Raw genomic sequence first — 23,144 nt, forward strand, 5'->3', positions numbered from 1 at the left:
GACCCTCGATATAAGGCCTGAAGTGTTCGAGGGCCCAGATGACCGCTAAGCACTCCTTTTCCGGAGTAGAATAGGGTTTTTCAGACTTATGGAGGGCACGACTTGCATAGGCCACCACAACATCTCTGCAATTTTTGTCCTTCTGCATGAGTGCGGCACCAAGTCCACTGTCGCATGCATCCGCATGGATAGAAAAAGGAAGAGAGAAGTCCGGGAATGTCAAAATAGGTGCGGAAGTCAGCTTTTCCTTGAGATAATCCATGGCCGTCTGACATTCAATTGACCATACAAAGGGAACATCCGTCCTGGTCAACGCAAAGAGTGGCTCAGCATGTCGGGCATAATCCTGGATGAAACGCCTATAATAGCTGGTCATTCCTAGAAACTGTCGGACTTGTTTCACATTAGCTGGGGTATGAAAATCAGTCACTGCTCTCACTTTTTCCTCATTTGGCATGATACCATTTGGGGTGATTTTGTAACCCAGAAAAGTGAGTTCGCTCCTGCAGAACTGCCATTTTGCCAACTTGATAGACAGTCCAGCAGATTCCAGCCTGGTGAGAACCTCTCTCAGGTCCACAAGGTGCTGCTCGAAAGTAGGCGACGCCACCACAATATCATCTAAGTAGACGGCACATGACCTATAGATGAGACCCGCAAGGACTGTGTTCATGAGCCTTTGAAATGTGGCGGGCGCATTGCACAATCCAAAAGGTAAGACCCGAAACTGAAATAACCCACAGTGGGAAATGAAAGCAGTCCTTGGCTTGGAGTTCTCTGCCACTGCCACCTGCCAGTAGCCTCTGGCCAAGTCAATGGTGGAAATGAAAGTCCCTCTAGCCAGGAAGTCAAGAGATTCATCAATCCTCGGTAGAGGATAAGAGTCTTTAACAGTGAGCTTATTTAGTGCACGATAATCGACACAGAACCTCGGCTCTCCTGAATGTTTTGGTACAATTACAACTGGGGCAGCCCAAGGACCAGAGGCAGGTTCAATTATTCCTTCTCTCAACATGTCTTTGATTTGAGACTCAATGAGTTCCTTTCTAGCAGGAGACGTGCGGTACGGGGCAAGGTGAACCGGTTTTGCATCAGCTGTAACAATTTCGTGCTCCACTAGAGAGGTGCGTCCTAAATGTCCATCAAACAACCCGCTGAAGGTCTTGAGCATTTCAGTCAATTTGTGTTGCTGCTCGTTTTCCAGCGATGATTCTCCAACCTTCTCAGACAGGGCAGAAGAATTGAAATCCAGGCAGGACAAATCAGGATCAGGACTAGGTATCTTTAAGTCAGCACCCTCTAACTCCTCAAGGGGCACCGGTTCATCGCCGAGCACTACCGTCCTGGATGGAACATGAATCGAAACTGAAGATCTCAACATAAAATCCATACCCAAGATAACGGGAGAAGACAGATTATGGACAACAGCGAAGCGGTGATAGAAACGCTGGCCCAAGAAACCCAAAGACAACCAAATGACGCCCAGCGGGCAACAGGATGCTCCATCCGCAAGCTGAACTGGAGGTGCAGACCACGGTTTTACTCGTACGTCCCCCCCAGGAATAGTCTGGACAACCGTTGAGTGCACCGCAGAGAGAGAAGCACCAGTGTCAAGAGTTGCATCAAAAACTTGTCCATAAAGATTAACCTTCACTCTGAACGGGGTATTCCAATAGGACGTGGAAGCAATATCCTCCACATGACACAGCTCAGGTTGATCATTTACAGAATCATCAGGTAAGCGAGGCACATCTATCTTCTGGAGGGAGGATTGCCTCGTCTGAACATCCTCCCTCCTCTGAAGTTTCCCCTCTGGGCAAAGTCTGAGGCCACGTTTCCTTCACCCATGGCTTGGTTAGAGCCATCCATCCGTCCAACGTCCGACACTCTATTGACTGTATCTCTCTGGGGTTCTGGGGGCTCCATTTGAGACAAACGCGGTCTTTCTCCTAGACTACAATTTGGACAAGTACGAGTGGTGAATCCTGGCAAGGAGCACTTAAAACAGTGAACATCCCTTTTAGGCGTACTGCTAGCTTGTCTCTGTGGAGGACACTCAAAACTTGGACCAAGGACTGCATGAAGCTTGTGAGCCCGCAAAAGAAGGTCCATGACTGATGGTATGGGTGTGCCATAAAGAGCGACTCTATATTTCTCAAGCACATGCTTCCTTATCAAGTCTATTTGCTCTAGTTGAGGTGGAGGGGACCTTAGCTTACGAAACTCACCCAACATATGAGCGACAAAGGTCGGCAGTGGCTCATCCGGCATCTGCATACGGTCCAAAATGCCCCTCAGGACACGTTCTTGATTGTCCGAAGGCAGAAAGACAGTCCTAAAGAACTCACAGAACTGATTCCAACTGGTCAAATGTGTGCTTAGTGCAGCAAACCATTTTCTTGGCTCTTTTGACAAAAAACGTGGGAGCTCAAGGAGAATTTGGACATCTGAGAGATCCAGGGAGGTCCTATACACGTTGAGAGACTGAAGCCATTCCTCAGGATTTAGGGAACCATCTGCAGCAAACACGGGTGGCTCGAGCCGTGATTGGTTAAGCATAGCAGTAAGTGCATTTGTTGTGGCACTCATATCCACAGTGAGTGGCTGAGAAAATGTAGGTGCAGTACTATAAGTTACATTGACTGGCACTGAACTTTGAGCTGTTGACTTAGCTTGCCCCAAACTGTAAGGAGTTGAGCTGGCTCTGGGAGCTGGATATGGGGTAACAGGCACGGTACACTCTTGATGTGCTAAACGGTCCATCATGTCCTTTTGTAGGTCAATCGATTCGCGAAGGCACCGCTGCAGCACTGCCACTTCTGCTTGTAACAGCTTGTTCTGAGACTGTAAATCTTCAACAGTATGCTGTGACGCTCCCTGTTGTAGAAAAGAGTCTTCATCTGCGGGCCAGTCAGTAAAGTCAGACTGAAAGTCAGGGTGAGTAGCCATTATGTATGAAATCACAATCAATTAATTAATGCAAATAATAAATCAAAATACATTAAATTTACACAAATATGAGTCAAAAGCCGTACTAACTGAAATGTGAAAAGTGAAATGTTACTTTTCCACACCCACAAGAAAAACAGCACTGTTTATGTAAAATAAGCCTAAGAAAAAAAAAAAAAAAGGTCTGCCTTGATTTTCCCCTTTAACTGCAAACCAAAATATGTTTTACAACAGTATAACACAGCAATGTGACCCACATAAAAAAGTATCAGAAAAAACTATGAAAAATTAGTGATTTGCACGATAGTCTCAACAAAAATGTACTCAACCAAGTGTCCTTTCCAAATGCAATCTATTCCGCACGTGCTGGTTTGAAATGAACAGATATGCACACCAAAAAAAAAAAAAAAAAATTTGAAGAGAAAAACCAAGTCCCAGACGAGTATTCTTTCACACAATCTTCAATTTCCACCGTTCCTTATTGTCATTCGTGCATAAATGTCAGATTTTTTTTTTAACCGTTATGTCACGATGCAGCACAATATAACTCAGTTCAGTTATTGATCCACAAGGAAAAACGTAGAGAGAAAAACAAAAACAAAAATTCGTCCAAACGTTTATATACTATCAAAACAGTCAATATTCGGGCGATCCACGAAAATAGTATCAACAATCAGTCAAAACTGACCAAAAAAACACCAACATCACCTGAAAATCAGTCACGCACCGACCGCATGGTGTCCATACTGTAGTTAGCAAGCTAGTCAGCACGGTGGAATGGTAAAACTCCAACAACGACAAACCTCTTCCAAAAAAAATAAAAAATAATAATCCGAACCTCCTTGTAGATAAAGAACAAAGATGACCGGTGAATCCAGTTGTTCGGGCGCCAATTTGTAACGATTGTCAGAGTTTTGAGTCTGCCCAGGAATGAATAGAAAAGACAGCGCAAACGGACGGTAGTTCCACGAGTCTTTATATGATTCCTCTCAGTTAAATGCACTCTTCTCATACATGTCATAGAGCGAATATTAACAGGGGAAAACACTCTGAAAACACGCTACAAATAAGAGTAGAAAGTAAACACAGTAAATTAAAGGAGCAGTCGGTAGAGCGGTCATCTCTCTCCTCTTTTCTCACTGCGCGCGCGCTCACTTGAACAGCACGCATACAATAATGTGTCATCTTAAAGGTATATACAACATTCACGTCATGAACACTATAACATTAGGTGGCCGTTACAACACACACACACGTTGCTTACTGTGCCATAAGGCTCACACCCTGGTTAGCCAGTGCTGGCTGTGCCATACATTTGCCAAATGTTGTCCAAATTATTTTGCAATGTTATCGGCCATATTTGCTGTGTCATGTGTGGGCCACTTTAGGTTCACATTCAGATTCACAGTGATTACTGTCCCTCATCTTTGCCAAAACCGGCCCAGTTATGTTTTAAAATAACTGGGCCACATTTGCTGCAACATATGTGGGCCATATTTGGTTTACAGCCAGATTAGTCATTGTCGATTGTGCCACATTTTTGCCATAGGTGGCCCACATCTGGTTTGTGATATTTGGGCCATATTTACCATTTTACATGTGGGCCACTTCAGGCTCACAGACATTTAGTCCGGGCCATAAGAAGGCCTGCAGTGCCGCATCATTGCCTGAAGTGGCCCACATCCGTCTGCTATCTGAGGAGCGAGTGAAACACACACAAATGCTGTTAACTGGTAAAAATGTTTAGTCGGTCTGTAGAGGAGAAGAGACTTCATCCACAGAACAAAGACAATATACTGTAGATCTGTGCATCAGCAACAGACACACACATAACTAACTTCATATACAATAAAACAATAACAATAAAGATATTCTGTGTATAAAATGTTAGAGAGAAAATGTAAATGTTTAAAAGTTACATGTAAACTTTATATCTTTTGAAACATGTTATTGCTATACTTGACAATCACGTTCATGATTAGAAATATTTTAATAATTATGGATGAGTTCAATCCAAACATTATTATATTTGCAGGCCTGATAGTGAAGATTTCTGCTGACACTCATCTGAGCTTCTTCCTCTGTTCCACCTTTAATTACAACTAAACCATCATTTGGCTGAATAATAAACCAACATGAATCATTCAATATCACATGTTTCTAATACGCATGCTAACACACACGCTGCTTTATTTAATTGTGAAGTCTGAGTCTCTTCCACGTATGAAACACATTTACACATTTATTTCTCCTCAAAGACAGTAGTGAGACTCTTCTGTGGATCACCTGATGGTTTCTGCTCCTCTCATCTCCGTTTCACAGATTTAAACCTTGATGTAAACAATCCACTGACGTTTGCAGATCGATCTTCATCTACTCTGTAAAGTGGAACAGAAGAGAAAGCAATCAGTGTTCAGTGGAACAAAGTGCAAATTATTATTGTAACGACTGGGCTATGAATCATTCGTTTGTTTGTTCTGAATGAACAAATTCGGACTCTGTGTTTTTCTAAACACATTCTTTGCTAAGCTTACTAAAGCTTCTAGCCTCTGAACTCCCAAATACAAATCATGCGTTAGGCTCCAGCTAGTCTGCAATAGATGGTCTCTCCCGACACTTTATTGCACCTTGGAGTATTACCAGAACAACACAACACAGCATCTTTTCCTAGCTGTGCAAGCTTCAAAGAGATCCACAGGAGAGATACGGACTTTCTACGTGACATTCCAGACACACACAGAGACACACAGAGCATTCCACACACACACACACACACACACACACACACACACACACACACACACATGGACACACAGAGCATTCCACACACACACACACACACATGGACTTTCCATGGACTTACTCATATACAGACATTTCCAAATGTTTGATATATTCCTGTGTTGCATTTTATATGACCATGTCATATTGGAGTATCTACAATTTTATCGTGTGTTAATCGAACTTTAAATGCCTATAATCGTGCATTTGATTGTAACTTTGTATCCTTAACTGTTTTATATTTCATTCTTGGTATCTGTTTAACCGTCTCGCTCTGACTGAACCAACCATATACAGGAGATTACAGTCAAACTTATTATTCTACAGTATGTGTACCATCTTTCTGGGTAGAAATGATGAATTCTAAACGCCGTCATAAACTATGTAGATGAACCGTCTGACAGGACAAAGGAAGCTTTTCCCACTTCAGATTCTCGGACGGTCATTGGTTGTTCGCGCAAACAGAGGCGTGAACCCATCCTCTCCATAAGAGACTGACACAGGAAATTTCTCAGAGCACTTTGTCAGTGAGAGGTTTCTGGTTCTACAACTCCTTAAGGAGTCTTCTCCGTTTTTCTTTTCTTTTCTTTAAATCTTTGTCTTTATTTTCGTCCTCGGACCTTGTCTTACGTTCAGTGAAGTGAACGTAGCCGGCAACTTAACTTTGAGTAGACTTTTAAACTTCCCGCGAACTCCGTTTGCTCCAGAAGTACGAGAAGAACGCCCAGCTCTTAAAGGAACACACGCACGCTGCCTTTGCAGTCGCACAAAGACTTTAATGCAAGTATATCAAACCTTCATTTTAAACCTAAGGCTGTGTCTGCTTTTGAGCATTGTAATCTTGGTGTCTCTCAAGAGTTAACTGTGAAAATTGTCATCCTGACATTTTGCTTTCACTTTCTCTCGCTCATCCTCACTCTCTCATTCTCTCTCACTCTCTTACCCTTTCTGATCTCTCTCTCTCATCCTCTATTAATTCGTGTTCGTTTGGTAATGTTTTTGTTTGTTTGTTTCTGTTGTATATACATGTATTCCGTGTGTAACTGTAAATCGATGTATTATTAGTTCAATTATTAAAATCCAATATATCCTCGATTGATTCTGTCTGTATGCTCACATTATGGAAAGTCCCTGATTTGTTGATCCTAGCTACAAAGCTTTACGATTTGTTACTATTTCAGTAACCTAAATTTTATAAGGACAGGAGAATAATTTCCATGGCCAGGAACTAATTTTCCTGGAATTTTAAGAAGTGATAACTTTATTGAGAAGTTGATAAGTTAATCTTACGGCCGTTTGCTGGACAAACAGATTGTTCGGTAACTACATTAATTCCATTGAAAGTTGTCTCATACAATCGATCTGTAATAAGACTATTGATATATTAATGACGAACCATAACCCATTGTGGTAATCATTCATATATACAATCGATCTATTTTCAGCTTCGATAATTTAATGTAACTGTAATATGCGATATATATTAATCATATTCGTGATTGATTATTAAAATTCCCTATATATCTGTTATGAATTGGAAGACTCAGTAGGATCCAATTTCAGCTTTTAATGAAGGAACGTCCAACAGGCAGGGGTCAGAGAACAGCAAACAGGGAAATCAGAGATCAACACAGAGAGAGTAGTCAGGTAACAGGCAAAAGATCGGGTCAGGCAGCAAGAGACAATAATCCAAAGGCAATCCAAGTCAAGACAGGCAGCAAGCAGGCAGAAGTGAGATAACAATCCGAGGTCGGCAACTAGATCAGTAGGATAGGGTAAACGCTGAGGAATTACAGGCCGTGGCTCTGAATGAGATGCAGGTGAGTGCGCAATCAGTCCCAGGTATGAAGCATTATGGGAATTGTAGTTTTGTGAAGTGATCAGTCTGGTGTGGAGTGCCCTCTGGACTCTCAGAGGCACTCCAGCTGGTGATCGTTACAATGTCATTTGAGCTAATGTTAATGCAGTATTATTACATTAATTATTACATTATATTTCAATTACTGTTTTTTTTTTTTGTAAAAGTAAGTTAAATTGAATTCCTGTAATCAGATTAATTACAGACTTTACATGGTCTTGCATAGATATTAGTGATTTTAAATATAATAGATTTAAAACTTGAATCATGTTCATATGTTTGTCTGTGTGTGTCGGTGCGACTCCTATTGAGTCTCTGTAAAGGAGAAACTAATGAGTGTACGGCGTATGGAATAAACCACAGGGAGCAAATACAAATGTTATTTTGAGTTCAAACACAAACCTTTAGTTAAAGCCGTTTGTCCTCTAGTTTAAACATGTTTGTAGGCTATTAGTAAATAACTGAGAGTAAAGTAAGTGTAATATGGTGTGACGTGTTGCTTGTCACAGTAAAAACAAACTAGAGACCGAGACATTTCTCATGTGAGCTGGACGCTGTGAGCTGAAGCTGGAACTGCACTGATTTTAGCAGGAGTGCAGCGTTTTCCTACAATCTGACCATGTCTGTTTTCACACTGAAATTATTCACTTCTACTGACACAGTTAATAAGGTGTTGATGTATAAAGCTGTGACAGTGAGCTTTTGTTCTCTTTCCTCCTTTGTGTTAAACATTTCAATAACTTCACATTTTGTTCACACACAAACCCTTTGTTGCAATAAAGCTTAATGATAATTTCCTTTCACGAATGTTTGAAAGGTTTGTTCACATATCAGAGGTAAATGAAGATCTCTTTACTATCTCAAAGAAATGTTTCCTCACCTCAGTTTACAGTTTGAGTCTCGTATCACGTCTCTGAGCCGCTGCTCTGAGTATCCCATCTTACTGCCTCTCAGATCAAGCTCTTTTAAAAACTGCAGGGCTTTTGAGTTAGTCAAAGACTGAGTTAAAGAAGAAACATCTGTAATGCCACAGTCATATAGACTGGAAAGACACAAACAGAGGAAGAGAGATTATCTTACAAACAAATCATGAATGTGAAGAATTTTACACAAATATAATGTGAACTCAGACTCATTGTGAGATATTATTGTGAGTATAAAGTGTTTTAGTTTAAACTGTTGAAGTTATTTTAAGCATTTTGATTCTTGTATGTGAATGTGACTGACCTAAATCTCTCCAGTTTACAGTGTGAATCCTTCAATACGGCACATAAGTGCTTCACTCCTGTGTTTCCTAGATCATTCCAGCTCAGGTTCAGTTCTCTCAGGTGTGACTGGTTTGATTTCAGAGCTGAAGTCAGGATGAGACTTTGTTTCTCTGTAATACTGCATCCACTCAGACTGAAGACAGAGAAATAACAACAGTTCACATCTATGATGATCATCTTATTGAAGAGCTACAGCAGCATTTAGTTTCCAATAGTCTGTTCTGAAACCTAGTCACACTAGTTCTGTGCTGAAAGACACTGTTTCTTCTCTTTCATTTTTAACCATTAATTTGATGTCTCTATTCTTTATTCTCTGTTGAAAAGGCATATTTCTGCATGTACACAATCAGTACATTGTATCAAATGCTGGAAATTAAACAATTACTATCTAGATAAAAACACATAAAAATGTGACCAATAGGGAAAACCCAGAAAGTGCACTGCTATAAACAATGAAACATAAGCCCTGCTGTCTTCAAATAAATAAACTTCAGTCACACTGTAATTGCTGTACAGTATAATGATACTAACTGTAGTTTCTCCAGCTTGAATTGTGGGTTCATCAGTAGATCACTGAGGTTTTTCACTCCAGAGTCTCCTAGTTTATTCCCGCTCAGGTTCAGCTCTCTCAGGCGTGATGGGTTTGATTTCAGAGCTGAAGTCACATCAGAACAACCTTCATCTGTCATATCACAGGAGCTTAAACTACATTAGCAGAGAGAGAGCAGAAAATAAGACAGAAGAAAAGAAAACGTCCTGGTTGCGTATGCAACCCACCGTTCCCTGAAGGAGGGAACAGAGGACGTAGTCGACGTCGACTGAATGGGATCACACTAGGGAGCCAATTGTCTTCGAGCATGCGAGCACAAGCAAATGAAATTTTGCGTGCGTGATTTGCCCCGCGGAGCGTGTATAAATACGGAAGTGGATGCACGCACTAGTTGCTTTATGCTGAGGAGCTGTGAGAACTCGGTCAGCGGTGGTCCAGCTATAGTGGCAAGGGACTACGTCCTCCGTTCCCTCCTTCAGGGAGCGGTGGGTTGCATACGCAACCAGGACGTTCCCTTTCAGTCGAGAACATCAGACGTAGTCGACGTTGACTGAATTGGATCTTTAACCCTTGAAAACGCTGCTAGAGCTGCCACCTTCCAGTGCCTGGGTAAAAGACCGACCCTTCGAACTGTGCTTACGGTGAACTGGCTTCATGTGAAGGGAGCCCACGGGAAGCAACAGTTCGAGACACATGCTAGATGTGTATAGGTGTCGCCCAGCCCCCAACTCTATTTAACATCTGTTCAGCGAGGCACTGTATGCCAACGCCTAGGAGGGAGCAGTACTCTCACTTAGGAGGAGCTCACCGCCCAGGTGGCAGTGCATCTTGGAATTTCTCACCAAGATGAAGGCACTTTGAAGTGCCAACCTCTGCTTGGAAACCTCTGCTTGGAAATAGCCTTCCCTTCTGCTGGTTTCCATAACAGATAGAGCTGGTTTAAGGTCTAGGCTTTGCATTCTGATCACGTATAACCACACTGAGGCAGATGGACAGAGAAAAGCCAGGGCTGGGTCTGCCTCCTCCGGGGCAGCACTTGCAGGCTCACCACCTGGTCCCGTAGGAGAGGAAGGAACCTTGGGTACACATTCAGACCGGGGTCTCAACTTGTGAGAGTTAGCCGACCGAATTCCAGGCACAATTCGTTGACCGAAAGCTAGCAAGTCCCTACCCTCTAGTGGAGACCACGCGAGCAGGAGAACTGTTTCTTAAAAAACTGAAATTTTTTAACTCACTGCCTGCGATGGCTCAGGGGCGATCTCTGTCACCAGAGAAAAAGATCCAAGAGGGTAAGGAGGGGACGCAAGGCGTTATATTTATCTCCTTGCTCGCCTCAGGGACCTGACGATCAAATTGCACTCCGCTTGGGTTTGAATCCACTGCCTCATGATGTGCGCAAATGTAGAAGCCACAACATTTTGAGGTGGAGGGGATAGCCCACACTCCAACCATAAGCAGTTTTTTTTTTGTTTTTTTTTTTAAAGGGAGCACTGAAAAGATCGAACACCTTTGGGATCTCCTCACGGAAAGAAGACTCAATTCAACAAACAGGTTCGACTTCTATTAGAGGAGCAAGCGTCTTTCTAGAGGGTGTTCATAGAAGTGATGGTCTCTACTGCATAACAATTCTTGCGGTAGACCAGAACCTCCGTGTCCCGTTCTTACTAGAACCAGACCTGGAACTTTCCAAGGTCTTTCCAAGGTGCCATCGTGCCCCATCCCTGAGAATGTGCTCAGAGGAAGGTGTCAGGAAGGCTGTCGAGAGGAGGAGGTTGGTTGGCCAATAAGGGCAACTAATAAGACCTGCTCCATTGCACAAGACAGGAGCAATGCTCAACACCAGATGTGAAGGGATCACTGAGCTTCAGGAGCATTTCTGCTCAACACCTGAGCGTGATGAAGATCACTGAACTTGTTCTCTTCCTGATTTTAGCACCATAGTCCAAGAAGGCTCACTGGGGAACACATTTCTGCAGAGCCCAGGGGCAGCTGTGGCCAGAGTCTATGTCGAGGGATATCCTCTCAGACAAGAGAAGAAACAACTGGCGTAGGACAAGTTCGGAGGGGCAATCAGACGTGGCTGTGCGGCCCCGAAGTGGTCCGAACAGCTGGCCAGCTGGGGATGGAGTCTCCACTGTATCCGGACCGAAGGCTGTCGTGAGGCTTGTGAGCGGCACGATTGAGCAGGCCGGATAGGTGGAATGAAGCGTCCTTAGAAGCTTCTGACTCCAAGGAGGAGGTGGCGGGCGAGTTGCAACATGCAAGGGGAGCGCAGCTCGACGGTCGCAATGTTGTCAGAACAGTACGCGCTCGCTGAGCAGCGGTGTCTCGAAGCGAGGGACTGTACGCTACTCGAGGCAACAAATGCCAATGCAGTCAGAGGCGCCCAGAGCTCTGTTACTGCATGCCCTTTATACGTGGCCCCTCAGCCATCATTTGGAGGACTCTTGTTCCAGGAGCGACTAGCCCGGGGAAACAAAGGTCTGCTTATGGGCTGAGGGTTTGGTGACAGGCCAGAGTGTTTGTTTTCTTACAGGGAACGTGTCGCTCTGCCACAGCCACCTAAGGGACTTTGTATCAAGCCAGTGCTGAAGCGGTCTCATATGGAGGAAGCCGTGCGGCTGCATCTACCATATGCCCCAGGAGCCTCTGAAAGTTTCAGTGGGACCCTTTCTCACTTCTAAATAGCACTGAGCTGGTACACCTCACTTGAGAGATGCACTAGACCGAGATCACCTCCATACTAGAAAAGAGAAACTCAGAATTTGGGCGAGATTACTCTTTCTCAGTTGACCTGAACACCCAACTGGCTATGGAGCACACGAAGGGTGAGACCATGTACTGATACTTTGTATCTTAAAATGCAAGAACACAGTGAGCCTGTGGAGTGGAAGAATAGAGATCTGAAGTCCACGTCTTTCAGGTCGAATGCTGCAGACCAAGCTTGGGAACGGGGCATTGAGAATGCAACTCTGTGTTTACAAGTGAACGGAGGCTTTCGAAAAAGGGCCCGTATTAGTTGACACAGAACCACGATGGTCGTAACCCACCACATAATAAGGGTACAAAGAAGTACAGGCTCTGAGGCCAAACTCCATACCGGCTGGAGGGAACGGCTAGCACGCATCCTTCGCCAGTAGGACTGCGGCGCACACACACAGGACAGGAGCTCTGCTCAACACCTAGGTGTAATGGATCTCACTAAAATATCTTTTAGGAGCATTTCTGCTCAACACCTAGGTATTATGAATATCATTGAGCCTGGGCGGAAGCCGAGCGAAATGAATCGCAAGCCGGGTCTGAAGGTACCGAATGGGCAAGGCTGGGCATCGGTTGGAAGCGTTTTAGATTTCGAAAAAAACGGACCAGGGAACCACAGACGCACCCGACCGACGTTTTCAACTAACTCGCCTGCAACTCGGACCGCAAAAAAAGAAAAAGAAAATATTGTACCCGACCTGTTTCCTGACCCGCATTTTTTAAAAGTAGTAAATGCTCATCGTAGCGTCATTGGGCCATAGACGTAGGAACTAGGGGTGCGGGGGGTGTGACCGCCCCCCCTCCCATACGCCCCCCATCAGCCTCCCTGGCCTATAATATCCATTAATCCAGCCTGTGGAGCAGGCACTTAAAAAATTTTTATAATAATAATAAAAAACTTAGGCTAATATATTCTAATTTTGTCAAGAATTATAAAAAATCGTCAATAAGTACTAAAATAGTCTAAATGTTTAGTTGTAAAAACAATTTTAAAAAGCTGGCTATGTCTATTTTGATGTTTCTGCGCAAGTTCAGCAGACAGTGAGGTTCGGGTTTGTTCCGATCAGAGCTCGTGAGCGGAGAGCGCATTTCTAAATATTCCGCTCCGCTCGCTCATTCCGTAGGTCGCTCGCTCAACCCAGAATGGGTATATATTCGAAAATATGTGGAATAAGGGCTGCCTCCGACTAATTTTTAACTTAAATAGGCTATAGCCTACAGGATAATAAGCGTTGACCGCACGCATAAAGCTTGCCACAAAGAACCGGTAAATAATGATTATGAATGTGTCTAAATTAGCAAGGAGACATTTAATTGTTTAGTAATAAACTGGTGTTTTCTGTATCGCTGCAAAGATGAAGTTGACGATGCGGACTCGCCATGAACGTCAGAGAGAAATGCACATTTCATATGGATTACATAATCAGAGAGTAGCCTATTTATTTTGGTTTAAATATTTTCATTTAAAAGTAGACATTTCAAGCTTTCTGTAATATATAGCCTATATTTCTCAAATCTGTGAGGCACAAGCTGAGTTTCGGCGCCCTCCAGTTCACATGCAATGCAAGTGATCGTGCCGGCGCCTTATTACATTGTCTGCTATATATTTGCTTCTTATTTATTAAATACGGGCAATTGATTGATAAAACATTGATCAAAATTAAGATACAATTTATACAAAACGAAAATCTTTTAAAAAGAGTTTTCTATAATACAAAACTTAATGAAGTCGTCAAAATCATGTTTTACCAAAAACAGCGCCGTTGCTAGAAGGGCGCCAGCGCCTCTGCCTTTCAGCGCCTCTGCCTCGCGAGTGGATGATAGCCCTGAAGACGCCTAGCAATGATATACCTTTAGTGGTAGTATACCTTTAGTTAAGTTATACCTTAAGAGTCCTCGTAGCGCGCTAAGAGACAATGTTATCGGAAAATGCAGCCCAGGTATGATGCGTATGATGCGTAATGGAGATTCCAAAGCGCTCTTCTTTGGTCAGAAGTCAGAACCATGGAGAGCGATCGCGGATAGGTCTGTCCTATTCACCGAAACTTTTAACAATGCAACAAAATATTTAAAGAGCATCAAGCTATTAAAATCTATATTATGTAGGCATATACGCACAGATAATATAACAGTAGGCTATATTAGTCAATGTTTTTTTATTAGGTTAAGCAGTGATTGGATAACGTTTTTTTTAATTTAATTTATTTTTTATTTTTTTTATTTAAGGCCCACCCACAATTGGTCTGGCCCATCCAAAACTGGAATCCTGGCGCCGTGCCTGGTTGGTCGTGCCAGTTTTGTGGCTATCAAATGTGTAAATAGCATTGCAAGAAGTGGCGCACGATCTGGACTACCCTCGTACATGTCCATGAGTGCCCTAGCCTGATAGACCTGAAGCAGCGCCATGGCACGCAAGAGGAGGCAGCTTGCCTGCAGGCTTTGTAGGCTCTGCCCGTTGGAACAGTCGAGAACTCACAGGCCCTAGGGGGGAGACGAGGGGCCGCGTCCAAAAAGCAGCGGCCGCCAGACACAGGTGCACCTGTGTCACGCCAGACCGCTCCATTGGAGGGACAGCCTCACCGCTCCTCCATCAAGGGTAGCGAGGGGGGGGGGGAGCTTATTCAGGCAGTTTCTGGCAGAGAAAGGTGCCGTCTACAACCTGGTAAGCTCTCCATGCACTTCGGGAAGGAAAGGCACTGGGGCGGCGAGCTGAGAACCAGCGCGGCCCGTCCCGAGATACCAATCACCCAACCGAGACTGTTCGGGACACGTGGAAGATTCCTCGGCGGCCCGATTCAGCATAGCTGATGTTTATGGATCTGGCTCGGGCAACGTTACACTCCCAGAGGGAGATAACGCAGCCGAGTCATCATTTCCAGAGGTCAGCTCACCCTCCAATGCTGCATTCAGCATCCTGTCCCCTGGAGAGGCCACGAATGAAACCGCTGGTTGGTCCATTACAGAGGGACCAGCGTGCTAAACAGGGCTCCACCGGCTGCGATGTGATAGAGGAGTGAGGAACCCACGGGGACTGGTTACCGGGCGGGGAAGCCTCACTATGATCCTCTGATCACCCATCCCACATGGCGCCGTAGTGGGGCGTGGTAGTGGGCCCAGCTTCACGCATGCAGGCGAGTCTTGATCACAACATCGCGATAGTCATATCCTCGCAATGAGAACATAAACTATCCACAAAAAGCTGCCTCAACGTGCTGCATATATACACATACATTACATACACATATATAATACAAACACGTGAAACAACCATTGTGACCGTCCATATGGGGGGACAGGAAACGATCGCATCCAGAAACGCACGGGTGGAAAGGCATCTTGAAAAAGATGCAAACGCACCCGTGTTGCTCTTTCAGGAAGTGAAAAACTCTCACCAGTGCCGGAGCACACAGGGGAATGACCGCGGCAACACTGAACAGTGAACTTGAAGCACTCACTTTTCCGCCCTCTAACCAGCCACCAGACAAACAAACACAAAGAGAAATTTGGTTGCTGCTAAAACAGCAGTTGAAAGCTCAAAGCTCGCGATCACCGCTACACTCGCGCTGTAGAATCATCAGCAGCTGGGAGAGTCTTCCTTGAAGAAGCACCGACACACTCGCTCGTTGAAACTCAACAACACTCTTCAGAGACACAAACGGCTCCGAAGCAAAAAGCAACTAGTGCGTGCATCCACTTCCGTATTTATACCCGCTCCGCGGGGTGGAGTGTGTGATGCAAATCAAGCACGCAAAATTTAATTTGCTCGTGCTCGCATGCTCGAAGACAATTGGCTCCCTTGCTTGATCCCATTCAGTCGACGTCGACTACGTCTGACGTTCTCGACTGAAAGGGAACTCTTTATTCTGTAAAGTCACATCATCTTCATAAACAAATAAAACAGAGGAAGAGATATCTTCATCTTTATTTCACCAGATCATAAAATACTAAGGTGAAAATGTTTGCAGAAATATAATGTGAACTCACACTCATTGTGAGATATTGAGTATAAAGTGTTTTAGTTTAAACTGTTGAAGTGATTTTAAGCATTTTGATTCTTGTATGTGAATGTGACTGACCTCAATCTCTCCAGTTTACAGTGTGAATCCTTCAGTACGGCACATAAGTGCTTCACTCCTGTGTTTCCTAGTTTATTCGCACTCAGGTTCAGCTCTCTCAGGTGTGATGGGTTTGATTTCAGAGCTGAAGTCAGGATGAGACTCTGTTTCTCTGTAATACTGCATACACTCAGACTGAAGACAGAGAAATAACAATAGTTCACATCTATGACGATCATCTTATTGAAGAGTTTCAGCAGCATTTATTTTCCAATAGTCTGTTTTGAAAGCCAGTCACACTAGTTCTGTGCTGGAAGATACTGTTTCTTCGCTTTCATTTTAACTATTTATTTGAAGTCTCTCTTCTTTATTCTCTGTTGAAAAGGCATATTTCTGCATACACAATCAGTACATTGTATCAAATGCTGGAAATTAAACAATTACTATCTAGATAAAAACACATAAAAATGTGACCAATAGGGAAAACCCAGAAAGTGTACTGCTATAAACAATGAAACATAAGCCCTGCTGTCTTCAAATAAATAAACTTCAGTCACACTGTAATTGCTGTACAGTATAATGATACTAACTGTAATTTCTTCAGCTTGAATTGTGGGTTCATCAGTAGATCACTGAGGTTTTTCACTCCAGAGTCTCCTAGTTTATTCCTGGTCAGGTTCAGTTCTCTCAGGTGTGACGGGTTTGATTTCAGAGCTGAAGTCAGGATGAGACTCTGTTTCTCTGTAATACTGCATTCACTCAGACTGAAGACAGAGAAATAACAATAGTTCACATCTATGATGGTCATCTTATTGAAGAGCTACAGCAGCATTTAGTTTCCAATAGTCTGTTCTGAAACCCAGTCACACTAGTTCTGTGCTGGAAGACATTGTTTCTTCTCTTTCATTTTAACTATTTATTTGACGTCTCTCTTCTTTATTCTCTGTTGAAAAGGCAGATTTCTGCATGTACACAATCAGTACATTGCATCAAATGCTGGAAATTAAACAATTACTATCTAGATAAAAACACATACAAATGTGACCAATAGGGAAAACCCAGAAAGTGCACTGCTATAACCAATGAAACATTAGCCCTGCAGTCTTCAAATAAATAAACTTCAGTCACACTGTAATTGCTGTACAGTATAATGATACTAACTGTAGTTTCTTCAGCTTGAATTGTGGGTTCATCAGTAGATCACTGAGGTTTTTCACTCCAGAGTCTCCTAGTTTATTCCTGGTCAGGTTCAGTTCTCTCAGGTGTGACGGGTTTGATTTCAGAGCTGAAGTCAGGATGAGACTCTGTTTCTCTGTAATACTGCATTCACTCAGACTGAAGACAGATAAATAACAATAGTTCACATCTATGATGGTCATCTTATTGAAGAGCTACAGCAGCATTTAGTTTCCAATAGTCTGTTTTGAAACCCAGTCACACTAGTTCTGTGCGCTGGCAGATACTGTTTCTTCTCTTTCATTTTAACTATTTATTTGACGTCTCTCTTCTTTATTCTCTGTTGAAAAGGCAGATTTCTGCATGTACACAATCAGTACATTGCATCAAATGCTGGAAATTAAACAATTACTACCTAGATAATAAACACATAAAAATGTGAGCAATAGGGAAAACCCAGAAAGTGCACTGCTATAAACAATTAAACATAAGCCCTGCTGTCTTCAAATAAATACACTTCAGTCACACTGTAATTGCTGTACAGTATAATGATACTAACTGTAGTTTCTCCAGCTTGAATTGTGGGTTCATCAGTAGATCACTGAGGTTTTTCACTCCAGAGTCTCCTAGTTTATTCCCGCTCAGGTTCAGCTCTCTCAGGTGTGACGGGTTTGATTTCAGAGCTGAAGTCAGGATGAGACTCTGTTCCTCTGTAAAACTGCATCTATACAGACTGAAGACAGAAACAGAAAAGAAAATGAATCAGATTTATGATGATCAACTAACGTGTTTACTAAACACTGTTTAGCTTCATCCAGCAGACTTTTGCTGACAAATAAACAGGGATATCCAGGTTCAGGTAACACAGAGAAAGACTACACATTGTTCATATAAATATACTACCAACATTGTGACAATTCAAAGGTTGTCTTGATCCATTTATGTTAATTTACTCATTCATTTCATATCATTTGTAAAGGGTCATGAAACCCCCTAAAACACACTTTGTTGAGATGTGAACAGATATGTATAGGGTGCACATCACTGAAAATAATAAAAGCACTCATAAGTATTACCAATAAGTCAAGTCAAGTCAAGTATATTTGTATAGCGCTTTTCACAATACAGATTGTATCAAAGCAGCTTCACAGTATTAAATTAAAATAATACAACAAGGTTTGTTTCTAGTGGAATTTATTGATTGATAAAATCAAATTAAATATCCCCAAAATATCCCCAACTGAGCAAGCCAAAGGCAACAGTGGCAAGGAACCGAAAAACTCCATCAAGTGACCTAATGGTGTCCTAAAACTCCATCAGGTGACCCAATGGAGAAAAAAAAAACCTTGGGAGAACCCAGGCTCAGTCGGGGGCCAGTTCTCCTCTGGCATTTATGAACTAGAGGCCAGATTGTAGTTTGAACTGTAAGATTAAAAATATTATATGAATGCCTGGCTGAAGAGATGCGACTTTAATCTAGTTTTAAACTGGGAGAGCGAGTCTGAGCAACGAACAGTATCAGGAAGGCTATTCCAGAGTTTTGGGGCTAAATGTGAAAATGCTCTCCCTCCTTTGGTGGTTCTGGATATCCTAGGTATGACCAAAAGCCTTGAATTTAGTGATCTTAAAGAGCGCGATGGATTATAGGGCGATAGAAGATCCGTTAAATAGACTGGAGCTAAGCCGTTTAGGGCTTTATAAGTCAGTAGCAATACCTTGTAATTAATACGGAACTTTATAGGTAACCAATGCAGTGATGATAAAATCGGTGTTATATGATCATATTTTCTTGATCTAGTAAGAACTCTAGCGGTGGCATTTTGGACTAACTGTAGCTTGTTTATTGAGGATGCAGGACAACCAGCTAATAAAGCATTAGGCCGGTGACACACTGGATGCGTGGCGTGAGCGTGGCGTTTCTGTTGCGTGTCAGCTGCGTGGCGTTTTCCATGTACACCAGAAGCGTGTCTGACGCGGCGCTGCTGCTGCTAGGTGACATATTGGTGATATATTTGACATATGGGGAGAGAGTTGTGGAAGGCCTATACTTCATGTTAAACATAAATATAAAGCAGCAAAGACAACGTCGGCAGTGTTGACGGCAATATAGACTATAGAATATTTCGTTCTGTATTGACAGGTGCAGTATTTGAAAATCGATAATATTTTTTTAAATTGCATTTATATTTGCATTTATGTCAAACCCTAGACACTTTCAAACATCAAAATGACATTTATTAATATGTATTCGTGTCAAAATGTCATATAAACATCTTTTCCTATTCAATTTTGCTTGGAAACGCTTCCAAGACGCTTGCGTGTCGCGTGAAAAATAGGCGTCGGTTCTATTTCTAGCATGCACACGTTTTCCGCGCGGCTCGAGCTGCGCCTGAGACGCGCGTGTCACGCAGGCAGTGTGCAAGCTCTAACCTGTTAACATGGGAGCCGAAATAAAAACGGACACGCCACGCAGCTGAGACGCTTACGCCACGCATCCAGTGTGTCACCGGCCTTACAGTAATCTAGTCTCGAGGTCATGAATGCATGAACTAACTTTTCTGCATCAGAAACTGATAGCATATTACGTAGCTTAGCAATGTTTCTAAGGTGGAAAAAGGTTGTTTTTGTAACATACGAAATATGATTTTCGAAAGACAAGTTGCAATTGAGTATAACACCCAGGTCTTTTACTGTAGAGGATAAAGTAACAGGACATCCTACGATGTTAAAGTTGTATTGTGAAAGGTTTTGTGGGCGGTTTTTTGAACCGATAAGTAATACCTCTGTCTTGTCTGGATTTAATAAAAGAAAATTACGCGTCATCTAATCTTTTATATCTTTAACACACTCTGTCAATTTGGATAAATTAGCGTTTTCATCTGGCCGTGATGAAATATATATTTGAGTGTCATCAGCATAACAATGGAAACTAATTCCATGTTTCCTTATAATATTTCCAAGTGGCATCATATATACTGAGAATAACAGAGGGCCTAACACAGATCCCTGCAGCACTCCATAGTTTACTGGAGTTATGATCGATTTTTCTTCATTTAAATAGACAAAATGGTAGCGGTCAGATAAGTATGATTTGAACCAGCTTAACCCTCTGGGGTCTGAGGTGTTTTTGGGGTCCTTGAGATGTTCTGACATGCCCTGACATTTGTGCTTTTTTCAGTTGCTTATAAACATAGTAATGGCAAAAAAAAATTACACACTATTTAGCACAAACAGGGCTACCATAATATGTGAGCAACAAGAATGTACATGTCTGCATTTTTGAGAGAATAATGTTTATGCGTGGTTATTGAAAAAACTAAAAACTAAAGTTTCTGAAATAAGACCACAAAACACACACTAAATATGTGCCAATAAGACTTTTGTCTAATGGATGTCATCGCCTAGTGTTTTTTCTTCAAAATTATGTGAAAATCACCCTGCCTAATCCTTCACATAACACAATACATTGATTTGAATTTTGCAAAGCACTTTCTGTTTGGAAAGGCCATATGCGGAGTGGGCGTCACAGATCATGCATATGTAGTGGTTCACACCTGAGGACCGCATACTTAATGAGCCATTCATTCAGGTGAGTCACTGAGCCACAAGAATGCAAGAGCAACAGTTGGAAGCATCTCAATTCTTTTTTATTTTTCCACATATTGTGCTTGCAATTTGGCCTATAATAGCCAAGGAAAACATGTAATTGTGCAGTTAATTCTCATACTGTATTTTCAGTTTTGGAATATTTATCTTCTCCCCAAATTTGTCACTAATAAAACACAATAAAAATTATTTAAAGAAAAGTCTTATATTTACCTTTTAATAGTTTGTTTACATCTACCTTGTAAATATTTAAATAAACAACAATTCAAGTGTAATCTTTCTTTGTACAAACTAAAGTATACATTTTATCATACATATTTCAAAGTTAAGGATTTGATTGATTATTTGATTATTTTTGACAAAAAAATTGGCAAATAAAAGCTTATTTGAGGTGGCAGATATTTTACAGTAAAAATGTATAATCTATCCAAAACTAATCAACGAAATGTTGTCTTTCATATGTCTGTAACATAGGTCTTTCATTTTTATTATAAGGAATATAAATGCTAAAATGCTAAAAGGAATATAAACGAGAAAACACAGCCCCTCACAGGTTTGCGCCGTGGATTCCCGCGAGTCAGACGCGGATACTGTGTTTGTTTTAGGCTCGCGCAGTCTTCACTCGGACGCGCGCTTCAATCCGTTGTGGAGACTCTCTTTTCGTTCCAGTGAAATTACAAAACAAAATACACACACACACATGTCTCTGCCTGATATACAACCACTGATAAACATAATCTGATTTGACAAAAAAAAAAAAACCATATGAGTGCGGATTCGAACTCAGAACCTCTGACACGCTAGGCAAATGTTCTACCACTAGACCACTTGAGTTCACGTATTTACTCACGTGAAAACTCGGTGTTTACTCGGCGTGATCAATTCGCTCTTGAACATGCTGCCGTTTGTCTGAGTTACAATCTTCCTCTGAGGAAAAGCCAAGGTGAGTTATTCCTCGCTGTCCAGAATCATCTGAAGAGCGTCTTTACCGGAGAAACGCGCCATCCTCTCTAAACGCGATGAACTATCAGTGAATCTGATCTGATGAAACTTCGTGTTTTCAAGGCATTGATCGGGGGGCGGGTGCGAAGCATAGATCACCTAAACTATTTACCATGTCAATAGCGCCGGGGGCGGGGCGGCCTCAGTTCATTATAGAGATAATTAGGCAGAAGGAAAAAACGGTACCTCTCCTTGCTTTCAAACGGATTACATGAGTTGAAAACATTTGTTTTTTTTATTAATTACTTAATTTAAAAGAAGAGATTTCAAGCTTCATAAAGACATATATCACGTGCCTGTGTGAGAAGTATTTGCTGAGTTATGATTCATTTTCGGACGCGTTTCAGAATGGACTACACGGACAGAGAGAAGGCAGAACTCGCTCCGTGATTATTTTTCTTAATTTGGCGAAAAGCACAACACTTTGTTTTTATTGTGAGTATACAGAAAAATAATACACATTTAACAGAATCGATTGATGTATGAAACTCCTATGGAAAATCAAAGTCAACAGAGTATTTATGAGTTTCTTTTACACTGATAAAAAAAAAGCGAGCTGGTATCGCCGGCGATACCGCCGACCTCAGGGGGTTAATGCTTGTCCTTGAACACCAGTATAATTTTGTAGTCGATCTAAGAGTATTGTGTGATCTATAGTATCGAACACAGCACTAAGATCAAGTAAAACTAGTATTGAGATACAGCCTTGGTCAGAAGCTAAAAGTAAATCATTTGTGATTTTAACGAACGCAGTTTCAGTGCTATGGTGCGGTCTGAATCCAGACTGAAACTTCTCATAGATATCATTTTCTTGCAAGAAAGAGCCCAGTTGAGCGGACACCACTTTTTCTAATATTTTAGACATAAATGGAAGATTTGAAATGGGTCTATAATTTGCTAGGTTATTATGATCTAATTGTGGTTTCTTGATGAGTGGTTTTACAACTGCCAGTTTAAATGTTCTTGGAACATGACCTAAAGATAAAGACGAGTTAATAATATTAAGGAGAGGCTCTTCCACTACAGGTAACACTTCTTTCAGTAGTTTAGTTGGTATAGGATCTGATAAACATGTTGTTGTTTTAGATGAAGTGATAAGTTTATTTAACTCTTTTTGTTCTATAATTGTAAAGCACTGT

General features: G+C 42.0%; 2 protein-coding genes across 2 annotated transcripts in view; one reads left to right on the forward strand and one right to left on the reverse strand.

Moving 5' to 3' along the window:
- The window catches only part of LOC311291423 (uncharacterized protein), a gene marked incomplete at its 5' end in the record, with an annotated part of 543,326 nt that extends 525,046 nt beyond the window's left edge, over positions 1-18,280 (reverse strand). Inside the window, 4 exons of the mRNA XM_084410458.1 lie at positions 9,388-9,561; positions 16,243-16,416; positions 17,957-18,130; positions 18,231-18,280. Of these exons, the coding sequence (XP_084266584.1) occupies positions 9,388-9,561; positions 16,243-16,416; positions 17,957-18,130; positions 18,231-18,280 (572 nt within the window). The remainder of the gene's footprint in view (positions 1-9,387; positions 9,562-16,242; positions 16,417-17,956; positions 18,131-18,230) is intronic.
- The window catches only part of LOC311291359 (uncharacterized protein), a 796,365-nt gene that overhangs the window by 621,656 nt on the left and 151,565 nt on the right, over positions 1-23,144 (forward strand). The window lies entirely within an intron of this gene.

The sequence above is a fragment of the Rutilus rutilus genome, assembly GCF_951802725.1.
Source record: "Rutilus rutilus genome assembly, chromosome: 6".
NCBI lineage: Eukaryota > Metazoa > Chordata > Actinopteri > Cypriniformes > Leuciscidae > Rutilus > Rutilus rutilus.